At 44.3% G+C, this 13,469-nt stretch overlaps 1 protein-coding gene across 2 annotated transcripts in view; it reads left to right on the top strand.

The window, feature by feature from the left end:
* The first annotated feature begins 11,302 nt into the window (after positions 1 to 11,302).
* Positions 11,303 to 13,469, top strand: part of CDK15 (cyclin dependent kinase 15) — a 438,173-nt gene continuing 436,006 nt past the window's right edge. The window contains exon 1 of one of the 2 annotated variants that reach the window (XM_073633300.1): positions 11,303 to 11,491. In XM_073633300.1, the coding sequence (XP_073489401.1) occupies positions 11,314 to 11,491 (178 nt within the window). In that variant the 5' untranslated portion in view covers positions 11,303 to 11,313. The remainder of the gene's footprint in view (positions 11,492 to 13,469) is intronic. The other variant, XM_073633297.1, reaches the window with a different exon arrangement.

The raw sequence follows: 13,469 nt of genomic DNA, 5'->3' as shown, positions 1-13,469 counted from the left end.
CTGTACATACTGCCAACTGTCTTTCTCTCCACACTCCTCTCCTGTACATACTGCCCCATAATACCTTCCACACTCCTCTCCTGTATCATACTGCCCCCCTAAGGCCACCCCCATCAAATCATTCCCCACATCTATTCCCTTTTGTACCACCACCCCCTCCCTTTAGAATGTAAGCTCTGCAAGATTTCACCCTATATAAATCTGCCCTTCTAAAATACAATTCATGCCTCCATGCTGCCAAACAAGCCTACTTTGTCTCTCTTATTAATTCCTTGTCATCCAGTCCCCGTCGGCTCTTCTCAACCTTTAACTCTCTGCTTCGTCCACCACCCCCTCTACCCACTAACTCACTCACTGCCCAAGAGATTGCCAATCACTTCAAAGACAAGATCAATGCAATTCGTGAGGACATCTCCACTGTGCGTACATCTTCCCCACCCATCATACCTTGCCCAGCAGCACATTCAACCCTCTCCTCTTTTGAATTGGCTACTACGGAAGAGGTTACAAAAATTTTCTCGAATGCCCACCTAACCAATTGTCCCTTGGATCCTGTTCCCTCACAACTTCTACGGTCACCCTCTTCTTCTATCCTATGCTCCCTCACCCACATCTTCAATCTCTCCCTTTCTAGTGGCATTTTCCCCTCCCCTCTAAAACATGCACAGATCACTCCCATTCTTAAAAAGCCCTCACTGGACCCTACCGACCTGAACAACTTAAGACCCATCTCATTACTCCCATTCACCTCTAAACTTCTAGAACGCTTAGTCTACAACCGTCTTAGCTCCTACCTCAATGAAAATAACCTTCTTGACCCCTTACAGTCTGGCTTTCGCTCGCAGCACTCCACGGAAACTACCTTACTAAAACTCACTAACGATTTACTAACTGCTAAAACCAACAGCCAGTACTCCATACTCCTACTACTTGACCTCTCTGCGGCCTTTGATACTGTTGACCACCCGCTCCTTCTCAATGAACTACATTCCCTTGGCCTCCGAGATTCTGCTCTATCCTGGTTCTCTGGCTATTTATCACAGCGCTCCTTCAGTGTCACCTACAACTCTGTCTCCTCCTCTCCATTGCCCCTTTCTGTGGGGGTCCCCCAAGGCTCGGTTCTTGGACCCCTTCTCTTCTCTATCTACACCACCTCCCTTGGTCACCTAATAACTGCCCACGGCTTCCAATACCACTTATACGCTGATGACACCCAAATCTATCTGTCTACTCCTCACCTCACTCCTTCAGTCTCCTCTCGCATTACTAACTTACTAACTGACATATCAGCATGGATGTCACACCACTTCCTTAAACTAAATCTCTCTAAAACTGAGCTATTAATATTCCCCCCCGCCCGTGCCCCCCTCCATGACTTTTCCATCAAAATCAACAATGCAACCATCAGTCCCTCCCCTCACGCCAGGGTACTAGGTGTAATCCTAGACTCCGACTTGTCATTTCAGCCTCAAATCCAATCATTGTCAAAAGTTTGTAGAATTCACCTCCGTAACATCTCTAAAATTCGCCCTTTTTTAACAAATGAAACCACCAAGCTCCTCATTCACTCCCTTGTTATCTCTCGCCTTGACTATTGCAACTCCCTTCTCATTGGCCTACCGCTCCATAGGCTATCCCCTCTTCAGTCTATCATGAATGCTGCTGCCAGACTTATCCACCTTACCAACCGCTCAGTGTCTGCCAACCCTCTACTTCAATCCCTACACTGGCTCCCAATCACCCAGCGAATTAAATTCAAAATTCTAACCACAACATACAAAGCCATTCACAACTCTGCCCCAAGCTACATCACTAATCTTGTCTCCAAATATCACCCAAATCGTCCTCTCCGCTCTTCTCAAGACCTCCTGCTTTCAAGCTCTCTCATCTCCTCCTCCCATGCTCGTCTCCAGGATTTCTCCAGAGCCTCTCCCATCCTCTGGAACTCGCTACCTCCATCTATCCGGCTAGCCCCTACTCTTGCTACCTTCAGGCAATCCCTGAAAACTCATCTCTTCAGGAAAGCCTATCACGTCTCCAACTAATCTCCTACCACTTCCACCAGCTAATTCCCCACAGTTACAACCTTTTGTACCACCTGCCCCACCCTATTAGATTGTAAGCTGTTCTGAGCAGGGCCCTCTTAATCCTATTGTATTGTATTGTATTATATTATAACTGTATTGTCTCCCTTTTATATTGTAAAGCGCTGCGTAAACTGTTGGCGCTATATAAATCCTGAATAATAATAATAATAATAATAATATGAGCAGGGGCCTCCTGTCCCTTCTGTATTGAACTGTACTGTAATTGTGCTGTCCCCCCTCTACATTGTAAAGTGCTGCGTAAACTGTTGGCGCTATATAAATTGTGTATAATAATAATAATCATACCCTCCACACTCCTCTCCTTTACATACTGCTCACTGTCATCCCTTCCACACTCCTCTCTTGTACATACTGCCCACTGGCATACCCTCCATACTCCTCTCCTGTACATAGTGACCACTGTCAACCCTCCACACTCCTCTGCTGTGCATACTGCTCACTGTCATACCCTGCACACTTTTCTTCTGTACATAGTGCCCCCTGCCATACCCTCCACACTCCTTTCCTGTACATACTGCTCACTGTCATACCCTCCACACTCCTCTCCTGTACATACTGCCCCCATCATACCCTCCACACTCCCCTCCTGTACATACTGCCATCTGTCTTTCTCTCCATACTTCTCTCCTGTACATACTGCCCCCCATAATACCTTCCACACTCCTCTCCTGTACATACAGCCCCTATCATATCCTCCACACTGCTCTCCTGTACATACTGCTCACTGTCATCCCCTCCACACTCCTCTCTTGTACATACTGCCCACTGACATACCCTCCACACTCCTCTCCTGTACATAGTGCCCACTGTCAACCCTCCACACTCCTCTGCTGTGCATACTGCCCATTGCCATATCCTCCACACTCCTCTGCCCACTGTCACACACTGTTGAACTCCAGCCCCTCTTGTCCGATCAAACAAAGGTAACCTATATTATATCCATCCTCTCTGGCGAGGCGTTAGCCTGGGCTGCCCCTCTGTGGGAACAGAATGATCCAGTGGTTTCTAGCCTGTCTAACTTCTTGAAACTTTTTCGGAATATCTGTGAGGAACTGGGTCGTGTCTCTTGAGAGGCCAGCGCGTCTCTGTCAAAAGTCTGCTTCTGTGGGACAGTACGCTCTTCATTTTCATACTTTGACTGCTGCTGCTGAGCTGGAATAATGAGGCCCTAGTTGCAACCTTTTTACATGGCCTCTCTGACAGAGTGAAGGATGAATTAGCAGGAAGAACCATCCCTGCTGATCTGGACGTGTCATCTCCTTGTGTAACCAGATCGATTTTCGCTTTCAGGAGAGGACCCAGGAAAAAAGACGCCAGTACTCCCCGGGTCCTTAGGCAGCCTGAGTTCCCCTCTCTTCGACCCGAGGAGCACCTCCCGCCAGCTGAGGAACCTATGCAGCTGTGCCGCACCAGGCTGTCTTCCGCGGAACGTGCTAGGCGCAGAACTCTGGGCCTGTGCCTCTATTGTGGGTCAAAGGTCATTATCATGACACTTGCTCTCTACATCCGAAAAAACGCTCAGGTCTAATACATCTGGAAGGTGGAGTATTGGACCCAGAAATATCACCTTCACCTTCTTGTCTTTTACTTTCTGTCTTCCTTCATGTTGGCGCTTCCTCTCATTCGGTCTCGGCATATCTGGATTCGGGAGCAGCTGGAAATTTAATGGACTGGGGACTGCATCTTCCATGAGACTTACCCTTTTGCCCCTCACCACACCATTGGTGGTCTCGGTGATTGATGGCACTGTCCTCCCAGGGGGCCCTATCCGCTTCCAGACCCTTCCTGTTAAGATGTCGGTAGGTACACTCCACCAGGAGTGTATATCCTTCCTTATCGTACTTAAGGCCTCAACACCTATTGTTTTGGATCCTTCTTGGTTACGACTCCATTCTCCACATGTTGACTGGACTGCTGGGCAGATCCTGGCTTGGAGATCCTCCTGTTCCTCATCCTGCCTACTCAAAGTTGCCCCAAAAGAGAAACTTCCTGTTGCCACCATCTCAGTATCTTCTGCTCTTCCCGCTTCATATATCGATTTCCGGGATGTGTCCTGCAATAGTCAGGCTGATGCACTCTCTAGGTCATTTGACACTCTGGATGATGAGCCCACCTGCAAACCTGAGCCGATCATTCACTCCAGTTTGCGTAACCATTTACCTTTGCCTTTCCCTAAACTCCCTTGGACGCACAGCCAGGCTAACTTGTCCGCATGTGATTCAGGTAGTCACTACACCTGGCGATGCGATTCAGTCAGCCTCTGCACCAGTATTGCCAGTCCTGCCCATGCCCAATGAGCCTCCTGCTTTTTCTTATTCAGGACCTTCTATAACCTGGCCTCACCCTACTATTACTACATCTATTCAAATCTAAGAGGTTCAATCCATTCTTTGGATAGACTGGCTCATTCGGCCAGGTGGGGCGTTCAACCTTTTTTTGAGGGCTCTCTGCATTCTGCTTGTGTTTCAGCTATCTGGCTTGACTCCTGTGACACGTCACCTGCTAACCAACCTGACCTCACAGATCCACTGACCACTTCCCAGTTTGATGGTCCTGTGCTGGATATCCAGCTCATCTTTAAGGGTCTGGGGGCTCCTCCTTAGGCTCCTGCTGGCCTTCTCATGCCCTTGCCCATTCCTAAAATGCCTTTGGTCCTCAGTGGGTCCTCTAGTCCTCTCTCTACCCCGGTTCCGGTCTCTGGGGATAATCTAAAGTGTGAGGTTGGTCAAGTTCTGGATTCCCGGCTTTGTAAAGGCATTCTTCAGTACCTCATGCATTGGAAAGGGTTTGGTCCTGAGTAGAGGTCATGGATCACTGCATCTGATGTCTTTGCGCCTCGCCTGTTGAGGAGGTTTCATCTGAGGTTTCCCTTCAAGCTTGGGCCAAAGCGAGAGAGGGGGAGGCCTCGTAAGAGGGGGGTACTGTCATGGATCTGCAGTAATGTTCATGTCTGTCTGCTTACCTCTCCGTGTGTTCAGCTTAAGAAACCAGCCACCCTTCACCTGGCCGCTTTAAGTAATCTCTCCTCAAGCATGGCTCCACCCCAGCCTCTGACTGGGAACATTATATAAACCTGTGCACTGCAAGACAGCCTTGCTGATCAATATTGTGTGTTTCGCTTCCTGTGTGTGTGTCTTGCCGTGTGCTCTACGTCTGATTCTGGTTACTGATCTTGGCTTGTTCTTGACTGTCCTTGTCTGCTTCATATCCTGACCTTTAGCGTGCTCTTGACTATCCTTATCTGCTTGTTGCCCTGACCTTTTGGCTATCTCCTGACTATGCTTGTTGTCCCAAGCTGCTGCTTCCTCTCTATCCTCCAGTAGCCTATCGTGAACATGAGCTGGGAGATCCTGGGGGCTGCGACCTGGAACCAGACTGCAGCGAAGTCCATCACCACTATCAGGGGCCCCTGGTGAACACCTGCTGGCTCTTAGATTACGCTCCCTGGGAAATCTCATGCTCTAGCTCCCAGTGTGATCTGTGTTGGTGCTCCAGAGTACCTGTTTTCCTGAACCACCCAGAGCTCCATCTGCAGCAGTCAGCCGTAGGGTCCACTACCTTAGCGGTGCATTCCTGACCCCAGTGGGGTGCATCTGTCACCTGGACACACGTTGGCACGCTGTAAGGTGTCTATTAGAACTACTTGCAGTAAGATGGTTAGTTATGAGCTACAGTCCTGTACACAATGCAACAGATTTGGCCAAGTGAAGAGCTATTGTTGAGGGCAACTAAACAACCAGACAGGGTCTGCTAACAGTACTGGGAAGATTAAACTGGGCTGGAGGAGGAGGGGACTCTACAAAGTTAATTCTGCGTACAGTATGTCTCTTCCTGAAGAAAGATCAAAGGTAGGTCAGTGACCTGCTCACCAAATCCCTGGATTGTAGCAGCAGTCTGTAATGATGGATGCCCCCCCCCCCCCCCCCCCCCAATGTGGCGATGAGCGCTTGCCCTTTCCCTGGAACTTGGCATGGAGTCTGGCTGGACCAGCCCAGAATACAGTGCCTGTAATGACTGACCGTGTAGTGGAGCCAGTTCAGTATGCTGTGCTGTATGTGCTGGTCCCACTGAGACAACCGACCAGATGGTGGAGCAGTGTCAGAAGGATGGGCAGTACAGTTTTACTATGACATGCAGGGCACACCATGCATTTGGCAGATCAGTGGCTGTGTCAAATACCAGGACCTCTCGATCTTCTTCTCCACAGCTTCCCTGGAACAACCACTCTGCCCTGCGATTGGCGCTAACCACAACCTCCTCTCCTTCCTGGGTTATTCCCATATAAACTCCTCTGAGGACTCCTCCTGCTCTCTGGGTTGATTGGGGCCTGTAGTTTATAGGCTCAGTTATTACACTCACACTGTGCTGGCCCAGACTACATCTCCCAGCATTTCATGCACTCTGCATTATGATCAGGAGGTTAACTTGCTCAGCAACTCTTTCTTGTGGCTGAAAAGAAAACAACAAAAGATAATGTCCTTCTCAGGCTCCATGCACACTGGACATTAAAATAACATTATAAAAACACCAGCAGCTTTGCAGTGAGTCTTTCAACGTTTTTTTAACGTTTTTGCAATATCGGTTTTTAGCGTTTTTCCACATTATCATTTTGTTAGCGTTTTTTTTCCAATGGATCAAAAACGTTAAAACACGCTGGTGAGCCATCGACGTTTATCAGAGTTTATGATCGTTTTGCATTTTTTTGTGGTCAGAAAAATGACTCCTGAACACGATTTTATGGCGTTCAGAAAACAGCCCATAAACTCCACTGCTGATAAACATCCAAAAACGTCCATGTGTGCATGGACACATAGGATAACATAGAGGGGAGTTGGGAGAGGGAGTTGAGAGAGGTTGAGAGGGGAGCTGTTAAAAAAATGCCCAAACTCCCAAAAACGGATGTTTATGAGCTTTAGTGTGCATGGAGCCTCATGGATTGTAGCAAAGCACCTGGCTACATATGCATGTTAACAAAATAGAAAAAAAATCCTGCGAGCCACAGTGAACTTATTGCCTAGAAAATAACACTAATCAGCTGCATGCATAGAACACGTCTCATATAGCGTGCAAATAAGAAGTGAAAAAGAAAAATACACTGCGCTAAAGTGTACTATATTACATTATGTAATATAAAGTGTATGTGTCTACAAACGTATGAAACTAAAACACATAAATATAATTAAATGTGTGTCCCCACTAAATCAAACACAGAATAATGGTGAATAAATGGTTAAAATGAATAAATAATTGATTAATAATCATGAAATATTGCTGAGTATAAATACACACAACTATAAGTGTAAACACACTAAAGTGCAATATGCAAAGTCAAATCAAAGAAACATGCTAAAGTGCATCATAAATAAACTGAATAATGCAAAAAGTGCCACAGTGCCACACAATACATGTGAAAAAAAAATCCTTAAAGCGGGGTTCCCGCGACCATTCGTATTATTATTTTTTTTTTTTGTATTCATTCAGACACATGTACAATCCTAAATTGAAACTCACTGTTGTTTCGGTATTTTTAAGCTGCTGCTGTCCGTTTTCAATAAATATTTATAAAAATCGATCGTGGCCGTTCCCATCTTGCTTGTGGGCATGTGAAGCCTACAAGCATTGATTTCCGGGATACGGTGAATGCTGAGCTCCCAGCATTCAACGATATTTCCCACGCATGCTCAGTGTTTACTGTGAGCAGCGCCGTAAACTTCAGGGTTGCCATCACAACGGGCAGGCGGCGTCATCGAAATCCCGCGAGAACTCACGGCAGGCCTCCGCAATGACTTTTGGGAATAATGACAGGAGCTCCCAGGAGACATTGCAAGTAAAAAGGAAATTGCGTAATACCCGCAGTTGACCCGCCCATATCCGCAGATAACTAAGACAGGAAGCAGAGAACGACAATGCAAAAAAACAGGTACAAAAGAAAAAAATATATATATCCGTTTATAACTAAATACATTCATGGCATGTGATTGAGCAAAACATGTAAAATAGGGTGGAGCTCCGCTTTAATGCAATACAATAAAGGTGGAAGTGAAATCCTGTAAATAAATAGTAGCAAAAGTGCTTATAATAAGTGTCCACTGTAGTTATTTTCCAGCATGCTCATAACTTCCTCTGTGCCGCAAAACCATGCTTAAGGTGTAATCCGGTGGCCCCCCAGGTAATGTGCTCACCTTAGAGCGTGTGACACAGCTGCTACACTGAGTCAAAACATGCTTTTGAACCACAGCAGGGCTCAGTACAGATCACCGGGTCTCGGGCTCCAATGCGGTTTCCAAAGAGATATATGAGAAAGAGAGCTTGATAGTGTGATATTGTTTAAAATGTATTAAATACTATAAAAAACACACTCACCAAATGGGGTACTCACACTCTTTAGGTGCGTCAGTGCACCGCTCTATAGAAGACGTATCAACAGTAAAACAGTCTAGGAGTATGGTAGGCGTCTCATCACTGGCAGATACGCTGCCACTCGCTCTGTCCTGGCCCCTCCCCTACGCGTGTTCGACACAGGGATCACGTGTCTTCATCAGGGGGATTATAATTGGATGGACGCTCTATCGTTTAAATACAGCGCCCGCAGCCATTTTGTCATGGACCGCGGACATTCTAGTGTTGGACTACCAATTAGACTGGAGCACTTAATAATAAAACATGCTTGGCGGACAACTATTGGCAAACACATCGTATCCATGCCAATATCGTAAAGCCATGCAAAGTGCAAATAATCCAATATAATACACAGTAACAAGTGTCACTAGATGTGTGAATTAAATGAGAGAATATATTAAACTTTACAGAGGAAATGTATCTATTTATCCAGGATGCAGGATGATGTTCGGCTCACCATACCCCAATGTATAATGTATAATATACCACAGTACCCAATTCTTTATATGACAAATAAAAAACATTCAAAATTATAGATTTGAAAAAATGTAAATATGTGTACATATATCGAATTTATACACTACATACATAACAACGAAGTAAAAAGAACCTACAATATATACAATCCTTATTGGTTTCTGTATGCATAGACTGATAATCGGTTAATATGACCGATATCGCACCGTATATCGTGAAACCAAAAAAATATAATGTTATAAAATATATATAAATTTTTTTTTGTCTGTAAACTTTAATCGTTAAATATTAAAACGTATAAAATAAATATGAAACTAAAAATAAAATAAAAATAAATATAAATATAAAATAAAATAAAAATAGATATAAATAAAATAGAAAATGGCCACAGCACAATAGTAATAGTTGTAATCAATACCAGAACATATGAATCTGTTCAATAATAAATGTGTATACACAACTAAAATACCAAACAGGGTGGACAAATAGTATACGCAAATATCTTACGCATAACCACATGTATACAATAAGATGTAAATAATCCAATCCCATACATGTAGAAAAATAGACCCCTCATCCGATACAGTGATCCAATATGAGATATCTACACATTTAGCCTCCTCCCTTTAGTGCACTCCATTAACAAAAACAAAAATGCCTGAAGCTTGAATACACATGTAAAACCCTTGAAATATGCTTCTAAAATGCTTGTATACATAGGTGTGTACACAGGATGTGCCAGTTGTGCCTAGGCACACCCTAATCACTGCATGCGCCACTGATTACCCCCACTGCCTGGCCTTCCCTGTGCCCACCCCCCGCAGCACTGCTGATTTCCATCCTCTCCTCTTGCACTATGCTGCTGTGTTTACCATGCTTCGGTTTGTGAAGAACTGGAAGCTGCTCAGCACAGAGCACTTTCCATTTATTCACAGTCCAGTGCAGCTGAGGCTGCAGAGAAAGGGGAATCTCTGTCCTCAGTCCCTTTCTCTGTCTCAAAAGGGAGACATCAGGGGTCTGTTTAGACCTCTGATGTTTCACCAAAGACCCCAGGTAGGGCTCCTAAAAAAATAGTAAAAAATAATAAAATTGTAAAAGAAAAGAAAATAACAAAAATAAAAAATACTGACACCGTTCTCTGCCTTACACTGACAAAGCCCATTGCTCTTCTGATTGACACCGCCACTGTGCTACTAACAATACACACATGTGTGCTTGAGCTTTGGAGTACACACCCTAATGCAATAGGATCTGCACACCAATGCTTGAATACGTGTAGCACCCTCTAGCTAGTGTACTGGGTGTACATAGATTTAGTTGTTAGTGTAGGTAAATTGGCTTGTCTGAGAGCCAGGCCTGGGTTGTGAATCTGGGTCGAGGTTTAGTGACTCAGGGACTGGATGACTCATCTGGCAGCTCTCGCTGACACTTCCCCCTGGTCTGCAAATTGGTAGAAACTTTCAGAGCTGGAGGGTGGGAGTAAGGAGGGTCTGCCATGCATATTTATGAGGTCCCCAACCAATCCCGATCAAAAAGGGTCTGGAAGGGGGCAGGCCATCTCATAAATAGACATGGGCCATGCCAGCCAGGGCAGTCGGGTGGAAGATGGAGATGGAGTGATGAGGAGGCTGGCGGTGGCCCTTGAGGGTGCCCCCTAGTCTGGAGGAGGGGGGGGTGACCTTGGGCCTGGGGCTCTGGTGCTCCATATTTTCTCCTATTGTGAGGTTCTAGTTTTCATAATTCAATATCTTTATTGACAGACGTGTTAATAAAACTGGAAAAATAAATATGCTGCAAAAGTAGCACTGACTATATCGTGTTGTATTACAAGAAGTTATTATTTTTGTAATTTAATCCACTGTCAGCTCAAAAGCCATTAAAGGGTCTGTATTCAATTTGGGGTATCTTTAAAATCCTGTGGTCCCCACCAAAAATTGGAGAACCCGGTTCTATAAAATCTTTTCACTTTTAGTGAAACCTATTGTACATACAAATGCTGCTCGCAATGCACAATGCATGCATAAAAGCCTTTTTCTGACACATAGCTGTGTCCCCAAGGGCCATGAGCTGCTAATGTTTGCATCCTCTGCTGTCCCAGCTCTTCGTCACTAAAATCTTTATACTGACACATTGGAACATTTGAAAAGGTGGGGGCTTTCATCCTACTGTGGGAACAGTGACAGAATGACTAACTGTCACAGCTCATATTATACTATATGTGACTGACAAGATCCTTGATTTCCAATGTAAAAAAATACACACAATCTTTGCTAATTGACCTCACCAGGATCAATACCAGAAATGTTTCCCTTTTATTTTCTTCTCTTCCATGCCCATATACTGCCACTATCCTAAGTCTCTGTGTAGTGGAGCTAGCACAGTGATGAACACAGCAGACTGCCTCTCTTTCGATCTCCTATTCCTTTTTGTTTCCGCTCCTCTCTCTTGCTCTGTGTCCATCATGCAGAACATAAGACAAGCAGCCACAGAGGCCTTTTGTCGCCTGGGTAAGTGCCTCCATCAAAAGCCAAATAATGGTGTAAAAATACCTTTTCAATGTGTTTTTTAGCTCCCACATTGAAAACGGTAAGGCTTTCCATTTCATTTTCATCTATGCAGCCTGCAGCTATTCACTGCCTGAGGCAGGTGTGTAATACAGCATTATTACTCGGGTGAGGCACTAGCATCCTCCATTTTTATAGTTAACCCTTGACGAGGGCACCCTTCATGCATCACAGACTGAGAAGCTCTAGGCCGTAGCTTTACAGAGAATGTAGAAATTAAATGACTAACCTTAACTATACCCATAACGATTCATAAATGCAATTTGTTAAATGGCATTGGGTTTGTTACAATTGGCATTTGGATTCTATTTATGTGGTAATCGGGTCGCAGTGGTAACCAGTTGTGAGTTATATTTCAAATTCAGTGCTCTGCATTACCAGAGTGTATGTGCAAACCCTATTAAATGGACCGCACTCTTTGCAGCACACTGAATGTGTGTGTTTTTGTGTGTTTGATTTAACGTTCTCATGGGGCCCAATAAAAGCTGTCAAATTGAATTCCTGTCCCCAGGGTCTCTTGAGGTGACAGGGAACTGTATTCAGCTATAATAAACCATTATCATTCGAGGCCCATCATTCTGAGTATCTTTTGAGTAAAGGCATTGGTTATATAAAATACCCAGATTTGGTTTTGACATGTCTCAGTGGTAACAGCTTGTAATCCCTAGACTGCCACAGAAAATACACATTGTTAGGTTTATTTCTCTCAGTTTTTTTCTAACGCTTTTGGAAATAGATCAATATCACTTAATATTTAGTTCTCTGAGTACTCCAGTGTAATAAGAAAGTGTCATTGTTTTCTGCAGATGCAGTATCTCAAGCAGTGGTTATTGGCTTGGTTTAGGAAAATTTGCTTATAGAGGCTGATATGGTTATGAATTTGCACAGCTTTAGCTATTAAGCTGTTGCTTAATTGCATTATGTGCATTTTTTTTTATTTCATATGTAACAAATACTGTATATAAACAATTATATATGGTCTTAATTTGCCATTCTAAACTGGCATGGGCATAGTAAATTCTTAATTTTTTAAAAATTATTCATCACATGATTGAATGTTTGCGTTTACTACACTTCACCTTACTTCAAATGTTAGTAAATGCGGACCTATGTCAATTGTCTCATTTATTGATAAAACCAAAAAATTACTTGCACCAACTGGAGCAGAGATCCACAGCCTAAAGCACTCATCTAGGCCTGGTATGCAAAGTCATTTTCAGTGGCAGCCATAAGATCACCATGTGGCATGCACACAGGCTTGGATTAGCCCAACGGAGGACCAGATGATCCTCAGGTGGGTCATTGCTCTTTACAGATACAGAACCACTTGCATAGGCTATAATTGACAGCTAACTAGGCTGCCAGTTACAAAGTTTGATCTGCCCTTCTGTACCTGCCACTCACCCACCTCCATGACATTTTAGAAAGGCTTTGTTTCTTATGTTCAGGTAGCGAACCCTCCTCCCAGAATCAGGCTAAACGGCAAGACATTGCTACATTAAGAAGTTCACCCAACTACCCCTTGTTTCTAATGGTGCACAAATTTGTGCTGATCTGATATATGAAGCTACACTAATGGGGCTGATCTGAAGGTGCAGGGATTGGGGCAGTGACGGAATCACTTCCCACACTCTGCTTGAGTGCTTCCGTCAGTATATGGCTTCCTAAGCTTTGGAACATGAGATCAGTGAATCTGGCTATAGTTACCCCAAGAACTAGGCAATACCAGTTTTAGAGTAAACCAGAATAAGAACTGTTAATTTGAACAAGAATACAGGCTTTTATACACCCCAGGAGGACATGCCCCCTTCTGATCATATTACCCTAACAATACAAACTGCACACAGGAATATAATTACAACAATCAACATATACTATAAACATTACATTAATTAGCCACCTGGATGACTCAGATGTCTCA

The sequence above is a fragment of the Aquarana catesbeiana genome, linkage group LG06, assembly GCF_042186555.1.
Source record: "Aquarana catesbeiana isolate 2022-GZ linkage group LG06, ASM4218655v1, whole genome shotgun sequence".
NCBI classification, from domain to species: domain Eukaryota; kingdom Metazoa; phylum Chordata; class Amphibia; order Anura; family Ranidae; genus Aquarana; species Aquarana catesbeiana.
This window is presented reverse-complemented; position numbering and strand designations above follow the sequence as displayed.